General features: G+C 37.6%; 12 protein-coding genes across 12 annotated transcripts; 3 read left to right on the top strand and 9 right to left on the bottom strand.

Moving 5' to 3' along the window:
* Positions 1 to 135: 135 nt before the first annotated feature.
* On the bottom strand, positions 136 to 1,923 carry BDF20DRAFT_904539 (uncharacterized protein; the record flags this gene model as incomplete). Its single annotated transcript, XM_053083045.1, has 3 exons — positions 136 to 1,114; positions 1,232 to 1,796; positions 1,875 to 1,923. 3 exons carry the CDS (start codon positions 1,921 to 1,923, stop codon positions 136 to 138), a joined length of 1,593 nt encoding a protein of 530 aa, XP_052938780.1.
* A 427-nt stretch (positions 1,924 to 2,350) lies between these two features.
* BDF20DRAFT_263697 (COG4 transport protein-domain-containing protein) lies at positions 2,351 to 4,233 on the bottom strand. Its single transcript, XM_053075031.1, has 4 exons — positions 4,014 to 4,233; positions 3,104 to 3,949; positions 2,626 to 3,036; positions 2,351 to 2,558 (listed from the first exon to the last, which is right to left on the bottom strand). The coding sequence occupies exons 1-4, from the start codon at positions 4,107 to 4,109 to the stop codon at positions 2,415 to 2,417; spliced, it is 1,497 nt and encodes a 498-aa protein (XP_052938779.1). The 5' UTR covers positions 4,110 to 4,233; the 3' UTR covers positions 2,351 to 2,414.
* A 1-nt stretch (position 4,234) lies between these two features.
* On the bottom strand, positions 4,235 to 5,402 carry BDF20DRAFT_263729 (COG4 transport protein-domain-containing protein). Its single transcript, XM_053075032.1, has 3 exons — positions 5,006 to 5,402; positions 4,623 to 4,914; positions 4,235 to 4,526 (listed from the first exon to the last, which is right to left on the bottom strand). The coding sequence occupies exons 1-3, from the start codon at positions 5,266 to 5,268 to the stop codon at positions 4,275 to 4,277; spliced, it is 807 nt and encodes a 268-aa protein (XP_052938778.1). The 5' UTR covers positions 5,269 to 5,402; the 3' UTR covers positions 4,235 to 4,274.
* On the bottom strand, positions 5,400 to 7,670 carry BDF20DRAFT_904537 (WD40-repeat-containing domain protein; the record flags this gene model as incomplete). The annotated part of the gene is made up of 7 exons (XM_053083044.1): positions 5,400 to 5,473; positions 5,546 to 5,617; positions 5,684 to 5,776; positions 5,849 to 6,139; positions 6,352 to 6,449; positions 6,503 to 7,359; positions 7,530 to 7,670. The coding sequence occupies 7 exons, from the start codon at positions 7,668 to 7,670 to the stop codon at positions 5,400 to 5,402; spliced, it is 1,626 nt and encodes a 541-aa protein (XP_052938777.1).
* A 732-nt stretch (positions 7,671 to 8,402) lies between these two features.
* Positions 8,403 to 9,894, bottom strand: BDF20DRAFT_814833 (beta-lactamase superfamily domain-containing protein; the record flags this gene model as incomplete). The annotated part of the gene is made up of 5 exons (XM_053077021.1): positions 8,403 to 8,736; positions 8,851 to 8,894; positions 8,961 to 9,145; positions 9,235 to 9,459; positions 9,531 to 9,894. 5 exons carry the CDS (start codon positions 9,892 to 9,894, stop codon positions 8,403 to 8,405), a joined length of 1,152 nt encoding a protein of 383 aa, XP_052938776.1.
* Positions 9,895 to 9,941: 47 nt separating this feature from the next.
* Positions 9,942 to 10,979, bottom strand: BDF20DRAFT_850070 (meiotic nuclear division protein 1). Its single transcript, XM_053079934.1, has 4 exons — positions 10,823 to 10,979; positions 10,579 to 10,749; positions 10,278 to 10,500; positions 9,942 to 10,182 (listed from the first exon to the last, which is right to left on the bottom strand). Exons 1-4 carry the CDS (start codon positions 10,883 to 10,885, stop codon positions 10,034 to 10,036), a joined length of 606 nt encoding a protein of 201 aa, XP_052938775.1. The 5' UTR covers positions 10,886 to 10,979; the 3' UTR covers positions 9,942 to 10,033.
* Positions 10,980 to 11,407: 428 nt separating this feature from the next.
* On the top strand, positions 11,408 to 11,749 carry BDF20DRAFT_795928 (uncharacterized protein; the record flags this gene model as incomplete). Its single annotated transcript, XM_053076271.1, has 2 exons — positions 11,408 to 11,563; positions 11,642 to 11,749. Coding segments are annotated over 2 exons (264 nt in total), but the record flags the coding sequence as incomplete, so codon positions are not given.
* A 547-nt stretch (positions 11,750 to 12,296) lies between these two features.
* On the bottom strand, positions 12,297 to 13,704 carry BDF20DRAFT_814277 (P-loop containing nucleoside triphosphate hydrolase protein; the record flags this gene model as incomplete). Its single annotated transcript, XM_053076957.1, has 5 exons — positions 12,297 to 12,870; positions 12,956 to 13,099; positions 13,176 to 13,372; positions 13,453 to 13,531; positions 13,604 to 13,704. The coding sequence occupies 5 exons, from the start codon at positions 13,702 to 13,704 to the stop codon at positions 12,297 to 12,299; spliced, it is 1,095 nt and encodes a 364-aa protein (XP_052938773.1).
* A 2,105-nt stretch (positions 13,705 to 15,809) lies between these two features.
* Positions 15,810 to 18,248, bottom strand: BDF20DRAFT_262852 (stabilization of polarity axis-domain-containing protein). The gene is made up of 3 exons (XM_053075030.1): positions 17,894 to 18,248; positions 17,766 to 17,826; positions 15,810 to 17,705 (listed from the first exon to the last, which is right to left on the bottom strand). Exons 1-3 carry the CDS (start codon positions 18,091 to 18,093, stop codon positions 15,927 to 15,929), a joined length of 2,040 nt encoding a protein of 679 aa, XP_052938772.1. The 5' UTR covers positions 18,094 to 18,248; the 3' UTR covers positions 15,810 to 15,926.
* A 1,159-nt stretch (positions 18,249 to 19,407) lies between these two features.
* BDF20DRAFT_850043 (E3 ubiquitin ligase complex SCF subunit sconC) lies at positions 19,408 to 20,482 on the top strand. Its single transcript, XM_053079933.1, has 5 exons — positions 19,408 to 19,526; positions 19,683 to 19,744; positions 19,831 to 19,965; positions 20,058 to 20,213; positions 20,278 to 20,482. Exons 1-5 carry the CDS (start codon positions 19,433 to 19,435, stop codon positions 20,296 to 20,298), a joined length of 468 nt encoding a protein of 155 aa, XP_052938771.1. The 5' UTR covers positions 19,408 to 19,432; the 3' UTR covers positions 20,299 to 20,482.
* A 2-nt stretch (positions 20,483 to 20,484) lies between these two features.
* Positions 20,485 to 21,932, bottom strand: BDF20DRAFT_904532 (uncharacterized protein; the record flags this gene model as incomplete). The annotated part of the gene is made up of 5 exons (XM_053083043.1): positions 20,485 to 20,675; positions 20,750 to 21,333; positions 21,410 to 21,514; positions 21,606 to 21,739; positions 21,825 to 21,932. The coding sequence occupies 5 exons, from the start codon at positions 21,930 to 21,932 to the stop codon at positions 20,485 to 20,487; spliced, it is 1,122 nt and encodes a 373-aa protein (XP_052938770.1).
* Positions 21,933 to 23,485: 1,553 nt separating this feature from the next.
* On the top strand, positions 23,486 to 25,496 carry BDF20DRAFT_850031 (uncharacterized protein). The gene is made up of 4 exons (XM_053079932.1): positions 23,486 to 23,696; positions 23,763 to 23,840; positions 23,908 to 23,982; positions 24,074 to 25,496. The coding sequence occupies exons 1-4, from the start codon at positions 23,685 to 23,687 to the stop codon at positions 25,394 to 25,396; spliced, it is 1,488 nt and encodes a 495-aa protein (XP_052938769.1). The 5' UTR covers positions 23,486 to 23,684; the 3' UTR covers positions 25,397 to 25,496.
* Positions 25,497 to 26,386: the final 890 nt, after the last annotated feature.

The following is a 26,386-nucleotide window of genomic DNA, read 5'->3' as shown; positions in this document are numbered from 1 at the left end:
GGTTAAGTCCATAATATACTTTATGCTTCTATTGTTTTATGATTTAAAATACCTCAATTAAAAATAGATGAGAACAAAACGATTGAGATGAAAGACATGTCTACGAATATTGCTTCAAGTAATTATCATTTTACTTTATTTATCAGGCAGTACTTTCTCAGGATTCAGCAGACCCTTGGGATCAAGTGCAATTTTGATCTTCTTCATTAAATCCACAGTATTCTCGCCCAATTCTTCATTCAGGAAAGCCTTTTTACCAACGCCCACACCGTGTTCACCAGTCACTGATCCTTCCATACGAATAGCTCGTTGTAGCAGATTCTTATTGATCCGTTTTGCTTCATTAAACTCCTCTTCGTTATTCTTATCAAAAAGAATAAATACATGGAAATTGCCATCCCCTACATGGCCTACCATAGGACACGGCAAGAACGACTGATTGACCTCTTGGGTAGTTTCTGCTATTAGCTCAGGTAATTTTGATACTGGTACCACGACATCTGTTGTCCAAACAGAGGCGTTAGCTTTTAGTAAAGTTGATGACCACAATGCTATCTTTCTGGCTTCCCATAACGTCTCTTTTTCTTTCTCATTTTTGGCATAGGCAAATTGCCCGCCTTGATGCTTCTTGACAATTTCTGACACAATTTGTATATCATGGTCTATCAACTCTTTGGAGCCGCCTGAAAATTTGAAAAATAAAGTAGGCTTAATGGTAAACTTAAGATCGGGGAGAGCCAAATTGGTAGCTTCCATCATTTTAGCATCTAGCAGTTCTACAGCTCCAATTTGTACACCTGCCCTCATCAGATCAGGTACAACTGCGGCGGCATCACAAACAGTTGGGAAATCACATACAGCAACAGTTTCAAAAGGAGGCAAGACAGTCAACTTCAAAGTGATTTCTGTAATAACGCCTAAAGTACCCTCTGAACCAATGAAGAGCTTGGTCAAATCATATCCTGCTGATGATTTACGAGGTCTTTGTCGAGTTTTTAAAATCTTTCCATCCGCTGTTACTACTGTCAGATTGATAACCCATTCACGCATTGTACCGTAACGTACTGCATTAGTACCTGAGCAGGATGTGCCTACCATGCCACCCAAACATGCACTATGCCATTACATATAGATATATAATAGATTGTGTCAACTTTTTTCCGTCCTTGTCAAATGAGTTTTTTTTTTGTTTGTTTTTTTTAACTCGGTCGCAGGACTCAACTCCATTTACCCTGGCCCAGGATCCATTGGGAAGAATAGTTCATGGTCTCTTAGGAATGCGTTCAATTCTTCCCATTGCATACCCGGCTGTACCACAATATCCATGTCTTCCGGGTGAAAAGCAATAATTTGATCCATATGTTGCTTGAAGTCTATACAAATGCCTCCTTTAGGTGCCGCAAAATGTCCTTCCAAAGAGGTACCGCCAGAAAATGGAATAATAGGTAAGTTCAATTTGTTGGCAATCTTGACGATAGCAGCAACTTCCTCTGTGGATGATGGAAAGACAACGATATTAGGTGCTCCTTCATTATGGTAGGAATTATTTGAATAACCGTGATTGCGAAGAGTTTCCTCGTCAATAGAAACATGCTCAGAAGGCATAACCTTTCGCAGCTCCTCGAAAGCAGTAAGGACGATATCGTGAGTAGGGATTTGTGGAACTGTTATTTTTGGTCGCTCACTAAGTGCAGAAAGTCTCGAGCTCTCAATGTGAAATTGCTGCCTATCTGGAATCTTCATATTTTTAGCGAGCCAAAATCCTGCACTGCCGGCTAAGAGAGCGGTTGAGGCCACTATAAATACAAAGTTCGGCTGGTGAACTTGCCGTTGTTCTTTCTGAGCATGTAAGAGCCTCTTCTGTATATTTGGACTCGCTTCCTTGGCAGAAGTAAGACGAAGATTTTTCAATAGTTTAAGCATTTCTTAATGAAAAAAAGGAAGTGCTTTCAAGGATTCAATACAAGAAAAAAAAAAATCCGGGGAAAAGTAAAATGTGGATGTCCACTTTTATCCAATCAATTTTAGGGTTATATTAAGGTTAAACATGTACTTTTATTTAACGACTCAAGTGGGTACGAGACAAGGTGCTCCTCTAAGTTTACCCGAGCTTGTTCTCTTATTGCATGGAGACTATTTTCTACAGGTTGAGGTTCAGGAGATGGGTGAAAAAGCTTACTATCCAAACTGGGTACCGGGCGGGGCAACGAGCTGAAAGTATCAACGAATCGAACCAAAACAGTTGGGGGATCAGAAGCAGAAATTTGATGATTCCCATATTACCTGTTAAAGTTTGATTAAAAAATGAAGAGCTAGTAGAGTTTGATAGCAATTCGAAGACGAAGACAGAAAGGCCAACAACAAGAAATGAACTTTACTGATTTGCTAGGAAAAGGAATCAAAATTTATTATTTTCATTGACTTTTGGGTAGCAGGTTAGCGACTTCATTTGCATCAAAATCTAGTCTCAAGGATAAAATTTTCTTGACTTCGGTTACAGTCAAACGCCAACTGACAGAACCAGCCTTTTGTCCCCAAAAATCGTAAATCTCTGAAGGCTATCAATGTTGAATGAAGGTTAATATCTCCACGACAAGCCTACAGCATCATCTTTGCTCTTCTTACCTCCTCAAAATTAAGCAAAGTAACCATCTGGTTTAAACGTGTGAACCTGTCTCTTGATAGCCATTCTGTTAACGTTGAAAAATAGTGAATGATCGATCTCAAATCTTTATCGAAACGGAGAGCACCATATTGGTTGAATCTTGTTTGAAAAACAATTCTCTCCCACTGTAAAGCTACAGCATTGACTAGTAATCCCAATAAAGTGCTGAAGTTATTATCTGTTAATGAAGTTTTGTAGACTTTGATTAGGTTATCAAAGCGTTGACGGAACCGTTTAACAAACTTTTCATCAATATCTGCTTCATTGTACTCGTCTTCCTCCAAGACATATCTAACGTCTTTATAAGATTCCTGGAATAGCGGACGTATCCTTGGCTTCAAAATTTGCTTCATTAGTTGCTCAATACCATTCTACAGAAAGGGAAAAGGAAATCTAATTGAGAATCGGCACATTGCTTATTGGTGCTACCATCATTACCTTTAATAAATTGTCAAACTTATCAGAAAAGTTTTCGAAATCCTTAATGTAGCTTAACGCTTTTTGAACATCGTTGTCTCCTTCAAGCCAGACGCCATTGATGATATCGGGTTCAACTTCTTTTGCTAAACGGTGGGTATAATCAGCACTAACATCCAAATTATTAAGCGTCACCATATAGTCTATTTTGGCCTGCTCCATAGCCCTTTCAGCATTGCGCCCTGAAGGATCATACGAAGTGAATACTGTATTAAGTCTCTGGTGCAAAACCTGCAAGTAAGTAGATTCTAGTATTGTGACAGCCGTTCGGACTGTTGATGACACAACCTGAGGTTCATAAGTAGAAATAGCGCGCTTCAGCACAGCTTTCAGGATAAAGAAAACATCATCCACGCAAGTTGATGTTGATGCTAGCGTGGGGTCATAGTCATCTAATTTCATTGCTTTATCGATACTCTTTTTCAATAAGTATTCATCAATCACGATATATGAGCTCATAAGTTCTCTCACGCGTTTGGTGAGGCCCGATGATAATAAAAGACCATTGCCACCGTAGAATTTCTCATTTTTGTCTTTCATGACAAGATCCTTTTCATTCTCATTATCAGATATCAAGACATCCATTTCTTCGATAGCTCGTTCATTGAGAAAATTCTGGAACAGGACACTGCGTTGGCATAACAGGGAAAGTTCATGGAGGTTAGCATCAAGCTGCCGAGGGTCAATAAGAGGATTGGTGACCTCTGGTTCTTCTGGTGAGTTAGCTATTTGAGTTCCTGACTTATTCACCGTATATGATGAATCTGTGCGCATTATCGATACTAGTTGGCATTGGATCTCCACAAGCTACAAAAATATATTCATCAAGTATTATTAACGGGCCCAAAGATAGATTGTATCAAAACTTTACCTTCGATTCTAATTTTCTTGCTCTTAAAAATCTATCCAAAATAATACCGCTCTGTATATCACTTTCTTCCTGCAATCGCTGAATGACCCGAAGCATTTTTCCCTTGCCGTAATGTTGCTCCACTAATGGTTGGTGCTGATCAATAATAACGGCTATATTTTCGAACAGACGTGTCAAAGCATCCGCAAAATACGTTGGAGCAGCAACTATATAATTGTAATTAGTTAAATTGAACTAGCTTTGCATGATACTACCTATGCTCTATCCCATACTTAAGCCATTCTTCAGCTCCTCAACACATCTTGCCTTAATAATATTACAGACAAACCTTGAATACTTGTCTAAACCTTCCGTTTCACAATGAATGAGAGGAAATAGTTTAAAATACCGAGTGATTTCTGTTTGATCTCTCTGAGCTACCGCATCATCGAACCTCTGAGAAAATATGTTGAATAGGTTGGCTTTCGCTTCATCCAATGTTTTTGCAGGATGATCTGGGTTTTCTGAGGTTGCCTATGGAACAAAGACAGCATAAGGAAGAAAAAGAAAAAAAAGAGTTAACAATACACCCTATTCAACGAAATATGGAGAGGCTGTGTGTCTCTATACCACTGTGAATTCAGCTAGTGAACCATTTAAAATAGCTGGGTCGATTTGTAGTGCTCTATGTAGTAAATTAGCTGCTTCGTCATAAGCTTTTCTTGTAAATGCTTCTAGAATGCTCGCTACACAATATTTCAATTCTTGTACATTCTCCACGTATTGAATGGCTTGTTTGGTTCTGGATTGTTCTTGGTTTAGTTGTCGTACTTTATCGCTGATAATCTCTGCTAACCGTGCTGTGCTATCGACAGTTTGAATTACACGCGAGGACTCGTCTTTTAATTTGTCTAACCGTGGTCTGTTAACCAGTATAATGAAAATGTAAGATGATTATTACTAAATACTACTGCTTCTATGATACGTTTACGAAAAGAATGTAATATCTCAACCTTATAACATTAAGGGTGTTAAGTGATTCAGCAAGTTCGTTTTCTTTAGATAGCATTTCATCGAGCGATCGGTCAATGCGTGTCTCTTCTGCATCTAACAATCGTAGACACTCTCTAATCTCATCTATATTGGTCAAGCTCCCAAACTTTCGAGACAAAAGGGACAATGATGGTGTCGCTGTCGTACCGCCAGTTTCTTTATTTCCATCATTGGAGATTATATGATCAGGTTTCGGTGTATCTATAACAGCAGAAGACGGCATACTTTATTGGGAATTAAGAGCACCACGATCAAATTATTAATTTGGCAGCTGAGCTACATAAAACTGACTTTTGTCTGCTGTTTCTTCTAAAATAGAAAGTGGGAAAAGACCCTGCTACTTTAAGCATAAATCTATTTCTTCTGCTCTTCTTCTTCTTCTTCATCCACTTCACGGAACACAGGCTTGGGTTGAGTTTTCTTATAAACTGTAATTTATGAAAGTTAGAAAAAACTTTTTATATTGTTGGATTTGAATGTTATGAACCATCGCTACTTACTATTGGAAACCCACATTGGATCGTTCTCTGCAACATCCGCGTATTTAAGAAGTGCTTCTCTCGGATCCTCATCTATAAAGATAGCAGACAATTGTTTTAGAAAATGGTTTTGACGAATTATTAGAAAATGTCTCATACCTCTTGTCGTATCCTTGGCGAATGATTTGATCACAGCTTGTTGTTGACTCATATTAATTCTACCACCCTTACCGTGGCCACTGACAGGTAATTCTGTAGAATGGAAAAAGAGGGTTTTCATTAACACTGCACTCAAGCCGTCGTAAACAAAAACAATTATTTTACCTGGACGATGTGATGCTTTAGGATCCTTACGTAATTTCTCTCTCTTTCTTTTTGATGTTCTGGGCTCGTCATTTTTGAACATTGGCAATGCGTGAGGAGTTATAATAGGTCCGGTAATTTCATAATCATCCACAGCACGGGTCTTTGCCTTTTTGACAACACACAGTTTAGCACCACGAACTGAATGGGTGGGGCTATAAAAGACCGTCATTGAGCCATCCGCACTTCCGGTAATTATTTGGTTGATACGTGGATGCCATAATACTTTGACGACACTTGATTGCGATACATCTACAGTACCGACATTTTAATATATTTCTGTAAAGATTATCATGTAATGGGTAAAGCTATGCCTTACCTATTGACTGCTGAACTTCTAAAGTATTTCTATCCAGCATAACAAGCTTGCCTGTTCCTTTACCCTTTGGACATGCAGTACCTAAAGGTAATCGATGAAAAGTCAGTAACGAACCATATTCACTGTAACTTATTAGCAATTTTACCTGTCAGGATCAATTTTTCGTCAGGACTGAATATTACATTTACTTCGGGATTCACTATATCCAAATTGTAAGATGTTTTTACAGGCTTCTTCGCATTTCTAATATCCCATACTAACAAAAAGTAAAGAGAATATAATGTATAAAATTAAACATTTGATAAATAAGTTTTGCAAACGAAGTAAAAGCTGATCGCCTACATTTTACTGAATCATCACCGCCTCTTGTCACCATTGTATTATTATCACGCGAAAACAGAATACAAGAAGTTTCCGTGCCTTTTTGATGAGCATCAGGAATAGATACTGCTGGCCGAATATGATTGCCTGTGCTATTCCAGATCTGTAAAGTTCCATCTTGATATGCACCCGCTATATACTTGGCATCATGACTATATGCTAATGCTGTGCAAGAAGATCGTCCACCTCGTTCTCTAGACTTATATACAATGGTAGTTTTTTGTTTCCTCACACGTTCTACGTCCCATTCTCTGATTGTACCATCTTGGGATGAAGTAGCGAAGATCTGCTTATTTGTAGGATGCCATGCCCCGCTTGTTAAAGCGCCTACATGACCGTCTGTATGTCGCAAGTCTCTAATATATGGATCTCCCTTTGCATATTCGCTTAATTCATATCCATCTCTGTCAAATATTTTCGCTCTTGCGCTACCTGATATAATCAAAATCGAATCGCCCGACAAAGAATATTGTAAATTGTGGATTTGATGTTCTCCACAAGGTTGAATGGTACGGAATGGTTTAAAAGAACGATCCATGCCGGCAAAATCCCACAATTTAACATCATAATCATAGCTGCCAGACACAAGACGTGTGCCAGATGGATCTAGAGTAAGCGCTGACACAGTACGTATATGATCGTTCAATTTGATTTCGTGAGAAGTTGGAAGTATATCTGAACTAACGTAGTCTTCGTTGTTATTGCCCTCTTCTCCATCCTCCTCCTCCTCCTCTTGATCGTCGTCGTCGCTGTCGCTGTCGCTTTTTTCTTCCTTTTTATCATCACCGAATTTTTTCACTTTCGTTGTACCATCATCAGCCATGACAAGGGCTCTCTTATGATCCTTGACATTATTTGCTTCCTAGAGCAATCAGAGGTGTCATAAAGGAGTATGCTTAAGCAAATATCCATATTCTCAAATTTTTATTGCTTTCTATTTACATCTCTTTTGGTTTTTTCAAATTCCTGACTAAAGTCTTGATTCTTCTGTTGTTTACCAAACGACATTGGCATAAATGATCGCAACGCATCCCAGTCAGTGCTTGCACTTTTTTGAGTTGAATTCGTTTCTTTCCCACTCATTGACGATTTACCAAAAGATTTTGGCAACAAATTTGATAGATCATCGTTCTTGTTGGGTTGCATGCATTTAACGTTAGGAGACAAAAAAGAACTATTTGTATTCAAGTCACATAGCATATACTTACAAAATTAGACATGAGAAGTATTACAGCTTCTTGTTAAATAAGGTGTGAAAAGCCTTTAGGTGAAAGGGTTAACGCAACCTGCATAGAATAAGACAGTTTTGGATTTCAGGAAAGCTCCGCTGAATAACAGAGATAGATTCGTATTGGTCTTTAAAAAAGAGCCCACAAGCTACGGCTGTAATATTATACGGCAAAAGCATCGTAGTGCAGCTTACATAGGCTTTTCGCGTGCTGAAACTTTAAGCATACGATGACGCCGTGGTGACACTGGAGAATTTTATGTGTTTCAATTGTGTTAATAATGGAAATTGCAATACGGCTTTGTAGGTACGATGCTACATTCAAACCTTCATAAATAATGGGTGAAGCTTTTATTTCGGTACGGGGAAAAGGGTAATATAAGTAGTTCGTGTTTATGAATTTCAAATTTTTCGAAATGATAGGCGTTTAACATGAAGAGATTACTTTGGGTATCAATTTGCTGTTTCTATGGTCAGAGTGACTTGCTAAATGTATGTGTAGGATTCTATTGTGTCATTAACGATAATGCAATTTATAATATATTCGTGTGTGTATGCGATACAGCATGTTTCAATATTGAGTAATGCTAGTTGTCAAGGAAAATAGTTTGTCCAATTTTCATAGCTATTAACCCATCACTACCTTCATTATGATCATAAGTTTGTGCATAATCGAGAGGGCCCCCCTTTGTTGTCATTTCAGTTGTACTTGTACTTTCAGAAGAGCTCCAATGTATACCAACAGACAAGGTAGGCGGTCCTAAATCGATATGCGCCTTTAATGCATCCTCAGGCTTCATATGAATAAGTGATGAGGTTGAATTATCTCCTGAATCTCCCATAGGTAAAGTGGCCAGCGTGAAAGGACCATATTTATCAAAAATTGCGTGGAATAGATTGGGCACATAGCCAGTACTACCACTATATTATTATCGTTGGTTATTCCTTTCAGTGCACTAGTCCTTTCATTTTTAACTATTATGAGCTTACCAAAAAAAAATTGTTTCCGCTTTTGACTTGATAACGTAACTACACCATAATGACTCGTTTTTCCTACTGCTAGCACCAATACTCTCATGCTGATATATTTACTTAGTTTATCGTTTCCTCCAACCCCCAAATCAACATTTGTAATTATTCTTTACCATAGCAGGTACACAAATGATACTGATCTCCTCGTTACTATTACTCCTCTCATTGTGATATTGAGTCTCTTGCCACCAATCCATTTCAATCACGTTATCAATTCCCCTGTGAAGAAACCATGATTTTAATCCCAAAGGAATATACCAAGTAACCCCATTTCCTATCTTCAATACTGTGTCTTCGTCTACATTAATCGAATGCATATTTTAAGATCTATGATATACAAGCTTATATGATGTTCTATACACTGTTGCCTTCAAATATAGAATTTACCCAGATGATTCGTATGCTGATGTGTGACAAGAACACTATTGATAATTCTACAGAGTTCTGTGATTTGACAGGGAATTTGCTTCGAAGAAATAGGATCAGTAAGTATTTTTATACCGCTCCGCAAGTCGAATAAACAGCAAGAGTGCCCAAGCCAAGTGAATGAAGAAATTTCTCGTTGTTGTGATGACTTATTTGTTAAGGGAGATATTGTCGACAATATCTGCGCTCTCGAATTCTGGAACACGTTAATCGAGCGATAAGTTAACTAATTGTACTGCATTTTGTCTCTGTCTCACTTTTTATTACCATAGTATCTTTCCGTAGCAATCGCTTGAAGTAAGTCCAGGTCGTGTGAAACTTGCTTATTAAAGATGAAGATGATGCCGATGGCTGCCATTCCTCGAAGGGGTTGACATATTGACCGTCAATTTTCAGGCTTGCATATCTCTTTACCCTGTTATTGTTCGAGAAATGTTTTTTTCGTTTCTTGATGATCTCTAATCGAACTGCTTCCCTCAGTTCGGCTTTATGTTGAGCTTGTAAGGAATAATAGAATAATGCAGAAGCTCCAACAGCAATTGATAATACGGGTATAGTGTATGGATGATCGAAAGGTATAGGAAAATTAGTGAAAGAAGGCCTTTTATTATTGGTATTCATACTGAGTAGCATCAAATAGAGGATTGCAGAGAATAAATAGTGAATGAAAGGTGAAGCCAAAGGAAAAGGTTAGGAGAAAGTGTGCATATTTAAAAATTGTGCAGAAATTCTGGTATCACGTGCTTCATAATGAACAAATTTAGATGGTGTCAAGGTCATCATCAATACCAAAATTTTGGTTGAAAACGTTTCTGTCCATGTTGAAGTTCTTTATACAATAAGACTGGATTTCCCATATGTTTTCCGTCCAACGATTAGTAGCATCTCTAGCTACCTTTGCTGCGTTTTCTAATGAATGAAAATCAAAGCTCTGTCAGCACAAGTGATCCAGGAATACAAAAAATGTGAGCCTGTTCAGAATGCCTTATGCCTGCGCTTACTACCTTTGGCTTCGTATAACTGAGGGTCATTGTCTTGATACTTTTGCAGTTCTTGCTTTAATTCATTAGCCAAGCTTTGCTGTTCTTTCAATTCCTTCAATATTAATTCTCTTTCTTCAGTTTCTTCCCGTTGTTGTCTTTCTTGGATAATAGCTTCGTCAAGCTTCTTCTGGCGTTCTAATTCTTTGTCAACTTTCAGTTGTAAGTCATTCATTTTATTTTCTTTCTATAGCAGAAAAATGAATTTGACAGGTGTTACAATGATTACTTTATTTTCAAAAATTGAAATTGAATTCTGATATACTGTTTGCATAGCTGCGGAAGGATAAGACCAAAAGTAATTTGAGGTACCAATCTTGTCCGTAATTACTAGATTATCGTCAACTAAACTCATCAAAATGTCTTTGATAGATTGAGCAACAACGCCTCTTCGTGTACCCAACTTTTCGATATCTTTGAGCTGATAGAATTCGCCCTGAAGACGTTAAGTAAGAGTCGTAAGTATACGCTTCACAATCATTACGCTTAACAGAGCTTTTAGACGTTACAGATTCGTGAAAAATACTCAAGATTCTCTTTCGTTTCTCTTCTAATGAGACGCCCTTGGCCATTTTCAGAATATTTGCAAATGGAAGGTTTCTTTGAGACAAGATAAGAAGAAAGAAAGGTTGTCAAAAATGGGGTTTTTTTTTTGGTTTTTTTTTTGGTTTTTTTCTGCAGAAATCATATCGCAAGAGTTTTCTGATCTTTAAATACTTTTCGTGCAGTGTGATTTACGGAAAAGCATAGTGTACACCTCCAACCGTTCAGCAATAGCCCACAACAGTATTTAAAATAGGCTACCAGAAATCACATGTCAACCATATACCGGCCAAAGCCCATTATCTTCAAACCGAATGATCCATTTTTCAAAGAGGGCAATATAGCTCTAAAAGCTATTTGGTTGCAAAAGCAAGCTGAATCAGATCTTGAAATTCAGTTGATCAAAGAAGAGGAAGCGAGCTTGACAAAGTAAGCATGTCAAGTCAGAGGTACTATGAACTTTAGCATCTTTTACTTAGTTTGCTTCATTTTTTACGCTTATACTTAGGTTTATACCTATTTTTTGTGAAAAGTGCAATTTAGAACTGGCTTCTGCATTAGCCTATGAATTGCATTATGAAGTGATGCATCGCAACGTATGTTCTGTTTGCCAGAAGATTTTTCCCAATGCTTACTGGTTGAGTCTACATATCGACGAATTTCATAATATTCTTGTACAAATGAAGAAGGAAAGAGGGGAAAAGACAGTAAGAAAAAAAAAACCTTCGTTTTTACTCTGCAACTGAAGAGGGAGGCACTCAACAAACCCGTATTGCTGTGTTCAGTATAAATGTTTGGTAGAAGGCTGTAAGTATGTAGGTGCTAGGCCAAGGAATCGTAATGAACATTTGAGAAAGCAGCATTCTTTCCCAGACTATTTCCCTTTCCAAATTACAATGACGGGTGCGAACAACATTATCCCTTCTGTAGCAATGTGTAATACGGACCCTACTAATACAAAAATCATAAACAAGAAAGAGATCCATAAAGAGAGAAGACAACGACAAAAGAGACATAAGCAGATATGTAAAGGAGATATTAATATGCAAGATGTTTCAATAGATCAAGATAATGAAGAAGGAATCATAGTAGCTGCTAACGACCAAGCGACTGTTGATGTGGATCTAATGCCTGTATCGGATAATTCGTCGACTACTGCTACTCTTGAAATGGATATTGACAACCTGACACTATCCATGTCCAAATTGAAAATTCCGCGCCAAGTATTATTTGGAAGAGGCAAAAGCAAACCATCATTCCGAAGCAAACAAAGACATTGAAGTAGCAATTTGTTATACCCGTTCACTGCATTATCTTGCATGAAAAAACTATTATAGGACTTCACCCTAATGTTACGTGAGATGACATCTATGTAACATCAGTTTTATTTTATTCTTAATAACTATTTACAAAAGGACGAAATCAATGCTTTACAACTTCTTAGCTCGCGGTTGCAGCAATGTTCGCCATTTGGCACATCAAATTCAATAACTGTAATTGTTCATCAGCTCCTTGGATCAAATCAATATCCACTGTCGCCATAAATTGAGCAATTCTAGATTTTTGAAGCGTATCCAACTGATTGTTGTGAATAAACGCAGCATGTGTTTGTAGTAAAATATTCTCCCCCGCATATCCTTCATTCATCATATCTTGTATAGCTTTTTGGATGTCTTTTACAGTGGTATTTGAGACGTTGGTAATGCATAGATCCATAAGGTGTTGAATAGCGTCATTGGGTATCATACCCGCTAATTCCTCCACCATGCGAGGCGTGATCATTTCAGTGTCACTCTTCGACTTGTCGGCAGTTGCTAAGTTATATCCGCTCTGTAGCAAGGTGATGGCTTTTCTCAAGTCACCGCCGGAACAGTCGATTATGGTCTGTAGGGCCTTAGGGGCTAAATAAACCTTCTCCTTATCAGCGATCATCTGTAATCTTTGTTCTAAATCATTGACAGGCAAGGATTTGAATCTGAATTTGGCGCAACGTGATGTAATAGGTTCGATAATACTATAGAAAAAGGTCATGTTCGTAAATAATGAAACCATCTGTGCATTATATGCGTATTCTCAGGTTAGTGGGTGCTTAGACTCACCGACTGACATAGTTACAGATCAAACAGAATCTTGTGGTTTTTGAATATGTTTCCATTGTACGACGTAAAGCACTCTGGGCATCGTTTGTCATTGAATCTGCCTCGTCCAAGATAACAATTTTAAAAGGCGGGCAAGGATAACCACTATAAAAGATCAAAAAAGCATATTTCACTTAGTAGGCTTACATAATTGCAAATAATCGCGGGCAAGTCAACTTACTCAACCTTGCCAGTTACAGTGGTTCTTGAAAAATCCTTCACTTTATCACGAACAATTTGGATACCTCTTTCATCAGAAGCATTGAGTTCCAGTACTCTTGATTTCACAAGTTTGGGTCCATAAAGTTCGTGCGCTAAAGCCAAAATGGTAGATGTTTTACCAGTACCAGGAGGACCGTAAAACAGTAAGTGAGGTAACTATTGCCAGTTATAAGAAGTTGATCAGCTTCAGTCAACAATCGCCCTTTAATCGCCAAATACATATATTGTCAACGTACATTATCTGATTGTAATGCTTTTTTCAAAACAGCCACTGCTTGTTCTTGTGATGAGATATCATCCATAGACTTAGGTCGACTATATTATAGACAAAACTGTTGTTAATCGTTGAATGTCAACTTTAGGAGGTTCAATAATTGAACAATTTACTATTTCTCCACCCAAGGTTGGCTGGCTTTAATCTCTGCTTTCTTTTCAGAAGCTGTTTTGTTTGCCTTGTTTACAGCTACTCGAGGCGCAAAGAAACTCATAGTTTGATGAGGCTTATTGTATGTAGTAGATTTAGAAGTAGGTGTAATTGAACAAAATCTGACTGTAACAAAATCAAACGCGCTTCGCTGAGTTTCAAATATGCGATTATTGGTACTGTTCATGCTCAATTTCGCGTCTGTTGCCACAGGCAGTAAAACTTGGCTAAAAATACGAAACACAATTTTTATTCAATAATTCTACCCCAATAGACGCACAGAGAAACTACATAAATACTTGGGCAGATCAAAACATGTTATGGAATTACTTCAAAGGGGATAAGAAAAAAAAAATAGTATATAATAATGTAGACTAAGAAATACGGGACAATCAAGTATTGACAGTGGTGGGCGCATGAGTCAGTCTGGCAGGGCTGTCCTAATGTTTCTGACGGGGTAGGGAGCATTTTCTCGTGTTGAGAATCAATCTCATAAAGTAACATTTGGACAATTGGCCAAGATATACTCCAGTTGACTGGTGCATTGGCATGCTGCTTTATGGTTTGCTTCTAATACAGTTTCTTTTGGTTTAGATTTGGACAACTTCTTGTTTTTCTTCAGGCAGAGTAAACATTCCCAATGCTTAAGATCTATCTTTCAGCAACACTTTTCTCGCATTTTGTTGGCAAAGTTATAGTTTAATGAAGAGGTTCGTTTAAACGGGGAAAGATCTATCCTTTTTCTTATTTCGCATCTTTTGTACCTTTTAGCCCTATTCAGGTGCAAAAGTTTTATTATACAGAAAATTAGATTTGTTAAAAAAAAAAGCATAAGAATAAGGTTAAAAAGGATCCATTCGGTTACTTAGACGCATTAGAAGCATTAGTCATCACCCGTGGCTGTAGTATCCTTGTTTGCAAAACTTATAAGATACTTTGGAACCGCGATGTCAATGCAGCAAAAAGATGATGGCTATAGCGTTCCAATTTGAAAATACAACATCTTAGTCCTTTGTCTTATAATCGCCAGAACGAAGCTTGCTTTTTCACAGGTAAACTACTCCATTTTAGTGTAGTCCAGCCCTCAAATTTCGACCAAAACGTCTCAAAAGCCTAGTTCGTTTTGTCCAGTTAAGGTCAACCAGGTCTACCGCGTTTTTCTTCGAGTCTATCGCGTTTCTCTAAAGGCTTAAACTTTGGTCTACCGGGTCTATCAGGGTCTACCAGGTCTACCACGTTTTGTCTTGAGTCTACTAGTAAAACCGCAGCTTTGTCTCAACTCAACGCTAAAAACTCGTAGTTTGTTAAATCCAATGTCAACTAATGAACGCAGCCGATGTATCCGATGGCGTTTGGGTTGGCTTCCTGGAGGTCACCGAACCTATTGCCTTAAACCTCCCTAGTCATTACTTACAAAGTCCCACGTTATCTCCTGTTTAAACATGCACCACCGCTTACGACTCCCCCATCAGTTTGTGATCCCATATCTCATGTCCTCAACCGCCTTCCTACACATCCGATCAAGAACCCATCCCAAATACAAAACTGTCATTTTCTATGGTCAGTAGTTTGTCACGTTTTGTTTGCACTCGACTACTTACACTACTCTCGAGAGCCGCCTACAACTCCTCGGTCAGGGCATTTATTGCTCGACTGGTTACCCTCTTCCCCTCCCCCAACCCTTTAGTACATAGTCCTTTTTACCCTTGAGCCCTAAGGGGTGTTTAGATACTACTCAGCCTTTGGAGCTGCCCCGGGCAATTTAGATAAGTTTAATATCTCGTGTCCATTGGGCTTCTAAAAAATTAATATTATGTAATAAAATCTTTGTTTAAACGTAGTATGTTAAAAAGATGACTTTTTATTATGGTCAAAGAAATTTCATATATGAATTATTCCAATATGAAGCTTTTGGTCATATTTATCTTCCCTCGTCATCGTTGATATCATATACTTGAGCAGCAGATGCCCTAGCTGGTGGTTTCGACAAAGTAGTATCTTCAAGATCACTATTTCGGTTATCGCCAAACAAGACAGTGGCTTGTCGTTCATAAGCAATGCGCTGAAAACGTGATAAATCTTGAATGAATTTTATCCCTACAGGATCCTTTTCTAGACGATGAAATAGATGTATGGTTTGATGTCGAATATCCGGATTAGAATGAAATAAGCCTACCCCTAAAGGTGACAGACCGCCTTGATGCTGAGGCAAGAAAGATAGGAACTAAATCAAAATATACAATAATATTAGCGCGTAGCAATATGAGTATTAGTATAACCTTTTTATCACACCTCAATAATCTGCCTATGAGTGATAACTTTGCTGAGAAAGGCCTCATAAATTAAACTCATTTCACTATCCGGTATCGATTTGAATTTTTTCAATTTACTGATTTGCCGGTACACGTCTAAACCTTGGATACAACTATTTTTATTTATCCATGGCTTTATATCGCGCTGATAATATTGATAAGAAATTGTTTGTCGCCACCCTTCAATTCGATGTCGATTAGCATTTAATTCTCTCTGCTTGATGCTTTCATCCTGGAAGACAGGACCGTAACCTAGCCCGACTGCCATCGTAGTGGTGATAGTCGTGTTTATAGTTGAAGAAGATGAAATCGATGTTGTAGATAAACGCTCTTTATTCGCAACACTATCGGTGTTATTGAAATGATCGCCCGTTGTTGACCATAGCAGGCCACCAATGTTAGTATATCCATACACTTGCTCTTCGTATACCGCAGCGAGGCGTACGAAACGTAACACATAATCTTGAAATTTAGCACGAATAGATGTTTCTCCATAATGTGCTTGAATAGAGACCATGACATCATTGATAAATTCTGCATCTGTATTATCGACGGCATTCAATGCTGTTGATGTTATTGGTATATTTGTCTTCGTTTCCGATAATCCGTGCGATGAAGACGATGAAGGCGAAGATGCAGTGTTAACCACGGTATGTGTCGTCATAGCATGAGGTAAACTGGAGCTTCGGCCGATTGATAAAGCATGAAATCCAGTAATAGGTGGCGTCGTAGACAATTTTTCCTCTGGCTTTATTGATGCTGCTGCTGGTGCTGTTAAGGTAGATGATGCCATGGTTATGCTGGATTGGTTTCTTCCTATGGGTTCAATTTGATCACTCACTGTGATTTTGCCTGTACTAATATCGCACAGCACATCCCACCAACTGGTATGCTCCTCGTAAGTTGGATTGGTCACACCAGCAATAAACCCAGGGCATTTTAATAATTCATCAATGCTCGTCAGGTTGGTATAAGGAAATGCTCGTTCAGTGAAGCCTTTCAACACAGTACCACATCCGCTCCCTAAAGCACAGGCTGCCAAAACATAATTAGCCACCTCGCCTGAAGGGTGACCATAGCCGAGGAAAATGATGCGCTTTTGCGTCAATAACGCATTCAGTAAAATCATGATGGGATGAGTATAAGGCCCACTACTATCCAGATGCGGGTGATGAGGGTTGGGAGACCCGAAATAAGCATGCTTATTGTCGTTATTAAAGCCAAGATTCATATGGCTGCCATTAAGGTTGGGTGAAAAGGTATGTATAAGCTTGATTATGGAGAAATCTCCAACTTCTTCATCATTCATCGTGAGAGGAATCCTAATCGGCAGGTGGATGCCATCATAAACAATTTTTGTTTCAAAGAAATGAGTATCTTTACTGAGGGCGGGTATCTTTTCGCGAACATGTCCTGAAGCTAAATCAATATAAGTGCCTCGTCGCAGTCGATTTTCTTCTGCGTTATTGCCATTTTCTATGTTAGCACTCTGACTAGCAACGTTGCTATCTGTTAAGGTGTTGTTGGAAGTTGAAATTGGTATAGTACCGTTGTTACTATCATTGGGCCTATCAGCCAGAAAAAGTTCTTCAAACATCGTCCTGTTATCAGTTGCTCTTAAAATCTGTCGCTCATGCCAGGTCAATAAGGGCATTCTACTCAAATCCATAGAATTGACGGCTTTATAAAGTGATTCTAATATCTCTATAGTGGGATTTTCAAAGTATTTCTCCATGGCTAATAATAATACAGGCTTTAAATTTGAGGTTAATTGATTTTGCTTTGACTTTCATATATAACATTCTCTTTCTACCTTATAAATGTGAAGGTATTGATGCCTTGTACAGATTGCCAATGCCTTTACTCTTGCACCTCTGTAAAAGTGTTAAGTCATGTTAGAAGGTAACACTGTATATATGATTTAATTCCTTTGGGCTTTACCTTCTGGCTGTAGAATCATGCTTTGTTCGAACGAGATTTAAAACATACAGAAGCGGTTTATCTATCATGTTGTTTGTTTCCGTGAGATTCTGCTGTGGCTGGCATTCCTCAGCAGCTGCTTCTTTCAATTCAGGTGTCAACTGATTCAAACAAAATATTGTCCAATCTTCAGCTCTTAAATGAGCGCCATCGGGTAACATGAGTTCGGACAATATACTATATACCAGGTTAGAAAAACATAGTTAGAGACCTCATTGCTCGAGCTTCTTCATCGCTTTACGTTCAGTTTAATACTACTCTACTGTTCGTCAGTGCCTGTCTTTTTGGGGTACTGATGCTTTAAATTAGCACCTTTATCTATGTCAAATTCTGCCAGCAGAATGTATTCAACATGACGTGCATCATCATCTGTCCCAATGGTCATTTTTGCAAAAGGAAAAGGAAATTGGGGAGAATGAAGGAAGAACAGGTAACGATGTATGTTGTTATAGATATAGAAGATGTTAACGGCTCCTCTTTCGCTTAGTTCTTATTTTTTGGTTTTTCTGTTACTGGTGGTTATGATATCAATGTTGAGGGCGTTTAATAGAACGAATGCAGAACTGTCTCAGTTGGACAAAAGCATACAGATGATTGCCCTGAATTCGATTACCTTTACTTAATTAGGTAACCCTTGGGTTTTCGAGCCTTTTTCAATTTTAGACAAGATTTTATTTTACTTTGACGATTTTCGTTTTTTGATTTTTGAATGATTTCTAATTGAATTCGAACGACTTCTTTGAATACAGTGGGTGTCACTCCCAATGTTTGCTTTTCAACGAACGCAAATTCACTTTGGCTTTCCACTCTAACTTCCATTCATAGAACCTCAGCGGTCATTTTGTTACCAGCTTAATTTTTGCATGTAACATTAACCAAAGTTCGCTTTTCTTGCCATCGAAAAAGACATCCAAGTTTTGATGTCCAAAGTCGGCTATCTTAAGCGATTAAACATGCAAAATATAGGTTCATCAACAATATATTATCAAATATAATATTGAACAAAGTGAATTAGACTATGTTTCTCCACAAATGATTGTCAAGCACAGGATGATATTGATTTTATTTTTTGTCGTTACTTGAAAATCTGAAAAATGAAAAGAAATGAAGGTCTGTCTCAAATTTTTTAAATATCTGCACTTGGAGTTTGCCCAATTAAAACACCGTCGGGTCTGCGTGTCAAAAATGCATGTAAAGATGATTTTAGAGTCTTTCAAAGACGCGTGGAAGGATTTTTGGCAAAGAAATGTATACGTGTTATTTTGAAAGTTGCCCATTATTACAATATTCAGTCAGTAAAAATGAAACTGGCCAACCGCTTTGGGGAGTTATGTTAAATCCAAGTCTTCTGGCCGATAATCTATGAATAAAGTCCTCGGTGGCATTAGTGGATACGTCACCTTTATTCGATGTCCGTTTTGCTTCAGCACTTTTTATATCTAGGATGAATTTTCTTTTTTATTCCATACTTTCTAATTTTAAGAAAAGTTTTCGCATAAAATGAGCGTTACCCTCCAAAGTCAAGATTTAGAAGAATTTAAGGTAGATAGAGATGTTGCCGAACGTTCTGTCCTAATTAAAAATATGTTAGAAGGTAAGAGAAAATCTTTGGGAAGAAAAGAGAAAGAGCCAGCCCTCCTTTGCGTAATTTCGAGGCTCGACTTCTTTTGTCAGTTTTCAGAATATTAGCAAAGTCTTAGAGCAATTAGGATTCCAAAAATTGATTGAATATGGCATCTTTGTTTTGTAGATATTGGGGATTCCGACTCTCCTATTCCACTTCCCAACGTTACAGGCAAAGTTTTGAAGAAAGTATGTTTTATTAGCAGAGAGGAAAAAAAGACTACACAAAGCCCTCACTAATCCATTATTCAACCGCTTTGTCACCCTGCGAACAGGTGATTGAATGGTGTACTCATCACCGTGATGATCCTATTACCACTGATGAGCAGGAGCGCCGTAATACTGATATCGATGAGTGGGACCAAAAGTACATGGAAGTTGATCAAGAGACCTTATTCGACATCATCTTGGTAAGTTAATCTTATGGCTAATAAAAGATGAATGACATATGACACTTTTTTCAGTCGCATTGAGCTTACTGTTACTTCAATGATATATCTAGGCTGCTAACTATCTTGATATCAAGCCTCTTCTTGACGTTGGATGTAAAACTGTTGCTAATATGATTAAGGGTAAGACTGCTGAGGAGATTAGACGTACCTTCAACATTACCAATGACTTTACACCAGAAGAAGAAGCTCAAATTAAGAAAGAAAATGTGAGTAGAAAGATAAACATAATAAGAACGAATTGAATCTGACACGTATTTTTTTATAATACAGGAATGGGCAGAAGATCGTTAAGGAAATCGAACAGTTTTTAATGATATATCACTTCTATCTCAAATAACGCTTAATTGACTCGCAAACATTCGCTCTCTCATCATCTTTTCCATCAAATTTAATTTGTTTTTCTCATCTCCCAATTTGTCATAAAATTGCACTTGTATAGTCTTCGAGAAGCCCACAAATTTCAATTCATTTGTTTAATTACAAAGTACTTTCTTTTGCACGGGATAACCATTTTTTGAATTTTTCATCCTCTTCTCGTTGGGCTTTAGAGGGTGGATACTTTGAGGCACTCGGTAAAGGATTAGCATCACTATCGTACCCATCATAGTCATCGTTGTCTTCCGCCGCAAGTTCGTCTTCTTCAGCTTCTTCCCATTTGTCGTCATCGCCTTATCATTAAAACAATAACGTATTAATGAATCAAATTGTGTAAATTACAGAGATTTATTTTATGTTGCGTTACCTTCTTTGTTTTCTGACATCTTCATATCTTTCATTAACTTGTTCAATTGTTTTTCACGATTTTTCTCTTCTTTGGCCATTTTTTCCCTGATCATTCTTTCAATTTCAGGCTTATAGTCAGTTTCATATTCCTCCGTAGCCTCTTTCACAGCTTCAAAAAATTCATCAATGCCTGCACCTGTCACTGCAGAGACACCTACAACCTTCAAATGGTTGTAAAATTCGTCTAGAACCAGACTCATAGATGACATGAGACTATTCATATAATTAGAATCTTCCTGTTGCTGTTGGGTGTTAAGGGCAAGTTGGAATTTCTCGAAATCAGTCATCCAATCTACAGCAAATTCATGTGATACCACATCGGTTTTGTTGAAAACAACAATGAAGGGTAGTTTGGTTTTATAAAGTATACTACAAGCGTATAGCATATTACTCATAAAAGTGGCAGGTGCAGTCGTACGTGGTGTGTCGATAATATAAGCTATCATAGTAGGGTAAGAAGCGGCGAGTGTATCAGTAATAATAGCACCCGAAGCTGACCATGTGAAAATTTCAATTTGTCCAGGTGTATCAACTAAAACATTGCTGTTTTATTGCAGTTATTATAGCTGTTAGTTACTATAGTTTTGACTTGAAGAAGCAATGTCTGTAATACGCATACCTCACTGCATTGGATCGTTTAGCAACTAGGTTTAGTACTTGATCAAATTTGGTGGTGAACAAGTTCAAACTTGTCAAAATGCCACCGTTCGGTCCTAGATTATACCTATTGCAGTTAACAGAAGTATATCAGTTTATCCATTCCAAAAAGGGCTGTTCAAGTAGACATTCAACTGTTGTGAATAATTGACAATTACTGTTTCATAACCTCTTTATAGTTAACTGTATCTCGAATGTCAATATTTGCTGTGAAAGGAAGGGATGTGACGGCAGGATCAAGGTTCAAAACATAGGGCGGTGTCTTCTTTTGATGTAAATAAGCATTGATTCTCTAATTAGGAAAGGCATAAATCGAAGACATCAGTAAAAGAGATCTAACTAAATCTTTGAACCAGATCTAAAGTTATTTGCTCTACCTGCATAAATGTTGTTTTACCTGAGCCAGCCATGCCAATGCATAGGATAACAGGTGGTTTCTTTTCGCCGATGGAAGAGCTTTGGTTTTCTTTATCAATGTTAGCCATATTCTCTGTTAAAAACTTAGTGAAATAAGTTGTCAAATTGTATAACGTTGGCTTTTTGCTTTTGTTCAAAAAGACAGAAATTTGTAAGCATTAAGTCACGACAAATCTAGCTGTAGCGGAGAATGACCAGAAGGCAATGCTTATTGAAGATCCTTGAAATCCACGAAAGCGAGTAATGTTTAAACTCAAATATTGAAATGAACCGCTTGTTTGCAATATTCACGAATTCATAGAATATGAAAAAGAGTTCAACAATTATCCTCGAAGTTATTTGATAATTAATGCATGATCAATATGAAGGTTTCCTAGCATTTTCTTCGGTGTGGCCGCTCGACTGATTATAAGAATATAATCAAAACATAACATTTATAAGAGCCATACAGCTAGCAATTCACAACTATAGTTTGATCTTATTTTCTCTTGTGTTTCAATTAGCATTTGACGCTAAGGACACTAGAAGCAAATGACATTCATTATAAAGGATATGTGACAGCGTAAATTACAATGAGTCGAAGTAAGAAATAAATAACATTCAACAAAGGCAGGAAAATCAAAGACTTGCGGTGCAAAACAAAACTTTTGATCTCAGATATGAGTACTGCTCCTACCTTCTTTCCCGTTTAGTAAATGGTATGCTCAACTGCTTACATAATTTGAATTTCTGGTAGGCGTTGAGAGAATGCTGTCGGTTTCGTGATTCAGTAACCTATCCCAAAGCCCCCTCAGCAGATCTATTCTGGGAGAAATTAGTTTGAATGCTTGTAAAATATTTGCTTAGATGATAAATGGACAACTGTAGTTAAGTCAATGATTATGAACTTGGTGGCTTTCAGATGAAGTAGAAAGATTATTTACTGTTGTAAGGTCTAAGTGAATTATAATGTTTTAAAGACGCGTATGCTAGTCACTAATTTCAGGTTCAGATGCTTCATCTGTAATTATTAATACTTCAAGCCGCTATCTTGTTAATATTGTACATACCTGTATCAGATGCAATTCAGATAAGACCGTTGCAAAATGTATTCTGTACATGGTTGTACATGCTCGAGTATTGCAGTTGTTGTCTCACCCAAACACGTCACTGAAACTACATTTGCCCAGTGTGAATAGAAAGGATCGTCTGAGCCTTTAGCAAGTGTTACAATAGTAATGTAGTCATTCATGGCTTTATCTCGATTCTGAAAGGAATAGTTCTGCAACGAAAAACCTAAGTGGTCCATTGTTCTCTTTGCAATTATTCTCCAGCCATTTAGCGGCATTCCTACAACTTACATTGACTCACATTGTAATTATTAACCCTTATTTTTTCAAAACGGACAAAATTTACCAGCCGCACTGTACAAGTCAGCTGCATACATTCACCTGCCATAATTTAGCACGTTTGTGCACAAGATGCCTTTCCTTTGTAGAATTTATCCAGTTATCCGTAAATATGTGCAACCTTAGAGTGCAATTTTAAAGCCAATATTGTTCAATATTAAGATCACTTCATTATGTACATACTCGCAAATGAAATCAAAATTGAAAAACGCTCTTAACCTTTTTATGAAATTGAAACATTGGGCGATTTCAGATATGAAGCTTTTATTATTTCTTACTATTTTAAAAAACAAAAAAAGAAACTCCTTTGTTCTTTTCTCTTTTCTTCTTCCTGCTAGTTCATTTTAGGTTGGCTTTTTCTTTTTTTTAAAATATTTTGCTCGCCTGTACTCTTCCTCTACAGCCTTCCAATTGATCTACAATCTTTAACAGATGGCCTTCAAGGTAAAACCAATCATCAAAATGAATTTTGCATGGAGCCGCTGGAATTCAAAAACATGGCTTTATTAGTTTGAATTGGAGCAATGGCAAAAAGCCTGTGATGCATTTGATAGTAACAACTATGACGAAGCATTAAAGACTTTCATTGTAAGTTTCAAAAGCAATAATTTAATAAGAATGAGACCTTTCTTATGAACTATTTTTTCTAGAAAAGAGCATAGCCGATAACGCAAAGATGCATTTTAACATTGGATCTATTTTCACTGTTGTGAACGATCATAAACGGGCTGTAAGTGACGAGCACATGTGCTGATATTGATAAGGCAGTCTATATAGCAAAAGTAAATATAACAATTAAAAAAAAACTATTCTACTATTAGATCACAGCGTTTAATCGCGCTATTGCAAAAGACCCTTATTTTGCGGTTGCTTACTTTCAAAGGGGTGTCTCTTTATTCTTACTGGGTAATTTAGAAGCAGCCAAGTTTGATTTTGACAGCGCCTACCAGCGATTACGAGGCAATACTTTGATCAATTACCAGCAACTAGGTTTACCTTTCCGTCTTTATGCTTGTGAAGTTCTGTTCAACCGAGGCATTTGTCAGCTTTATTTAAATAAAATAGATGCTGGCCTTACTGATCTTTATCATGCTCAAAAATCAAAAGAAACCGAAGAGCACGATATTATTGATCAAGCAGCCAGAGCAAGGGGGAAAGGCTACTCAGTTTACTCAGTGCCTCCAGGACTATTGTTCCGTCCTTCTGATATAAGATTACGTCAATTGAAGGGCATCGACATGTTTCATGACAAGTTATCCTACCCTTATACAGTATCTAAAAGAAAGAATTCGATTTTTGTATATAATATGCATTCTGTGCCACCCTCTACTGAAATTTCACAACCTCCAACGACGCCAACAACAACCACAACTATAACAGACATGCTACATAATGTGGACACAAGACGCAGTCCTGTGACTTCTTTCTCATCCGCTTCGTCATCCTCGTCAATCAATACCTTCCTTCATTCGCCTGTATCGCCTATTCTTCAGCGTGAAGATTCCATTAACCGAAATAGCAGTAATTCTACTGCTTCTGCTTCTAGTCATACGAGCACGAACAAGAAAGACTTTATAACAAAGACCAATACCAATCAAAAGAAGAATGACTTAACCATTACTACTAGGCATACTTTCCTCAACGACCTTAATAACAATAATAATACCAGCCACGAACCTATTCCCACGCTAACGCCTACAACACCTACTATAGTCAATAGCGGTAACAGTAATAGACCTGTTGATGATATTGTCACAACACCTGGTACTGCTGCATCATCTGTTCATTCTTCCTCAGCCACACAATTTTCAACCACCAACTTGGCTGCTGTGAGTCCAAGTTCATCTCAGACTTCGCTTGTCAGCAATAATCTCATCAATGGAAAATTAAAAATTAAATGTCATTTTACAGATACGCGCATAATTTTATCTTCATTAGATATCCGATATGAAGAATTGGTTTCAAAAGTAGCAGAGAAATTCCAGATTGATCCAAAATCAATCCAGCTTGCTTATAAAGATGATGAAGAAGAGAAAGTGCTGATGATTGATGACGATGACCTTGATATGGCAAGACAGATCAACAGAGCCAGGCAACAGCAGTCTTTTTCTGCGGTCGAAAAATTAGAAATTTGGATTCTGTAATAAAAATACTCAATACCAGGTTCACATTTAAGCTTGTGTTTGCGATGGGCCACTCGCTTGCTCGCCGTCTAATAAAATTCATGCCTTTTTAACAATTCAGAATACACATATCAATCTGAAGAAGTCCTTCTTACTACAACGTTACCCTTATATCCTAGAGGCTTCAATATTGGCAATTGAGGACTTTGTTTCAGAAAATGATTTTGATATGCAAAGGAAAGTCTTTAATACTGATGAAATAACTGTATTATTTATCTAAGAACTTGGTCTGTTGTTGCAGACAATGGCTAACAGTGTAAGGGTTTTGAAAAAAATAAAAAAAATTTTGTAATGTATCGTTAATATTGCGCAAGACCATGGCAAATGGTTATTGTAATCCACAATCAATGGTTTCAACATACGCCTCGAAAGTCTTAGTCTGTGAATGAAGAGTCTCTCGAATCCTTTCTAATCGTGATTCGGGCCTCGTAGGAGCCTATCTTGTGATTTTATCTATACGTTGCCATTTCAACAGGTCATGCATCATCGTTTAAGCGAATTAATTGAGACGCGTAGTACTAAGTGAAGGATCCTTGACTTCTTTCCGTTTTCCCGTTTCTCCCTCCTTCCCTTGCTTCGTTGGTCATGCTAGTAGCCTAGCATTGTAATAAGCGCCGTCAAACAGTCAAAAATTGATCTCAAGCAAACTTTTAACGTTTTTCATCGTAGAAAGTGTGTCTCTATAGAAAAGTTTCGCAACTATCTCCAAGTATTAGGCAGCATCTGCTATTTTATTCTTTTATTTTAACTGTCTTCGTTATAATCCTTGAATCTAATCCATAACATGTGAGTGCCACCGTAGAACCATCGTTGGGTGCAATTAGGCTGAGTTGAGTATTTGAGCTTATTTCAATTCTCATTCATTTCGTAACTCCATTTGTGGATCCTAGCATGTTATAGCATCACTGAAGGACAAAAGGCCGTTTAATTCTAAGAGGGGTTATTAGAACA

Source organism: Mycotypha africana (genome assembly GCF_025528875.1).
Source record: "Mycotypha africana strain NRRL 2978 chromosome Unknown BDF20scaffold_2, whole genome shotgun sequence".
In the NCBI taxonomy this organism is placed as follows: Eukaryota; Fungi; Mucoromycota; class Mucoromycetes; order Mucorales; family Mycotyphaceae; genus Mycotypha; species Mycotypha africana.
The sequence above is the reverse complement of the archived record's forward strand: the minus strand, read 5'-3'. Positions and strand labels throughout refer to the sequence as shown.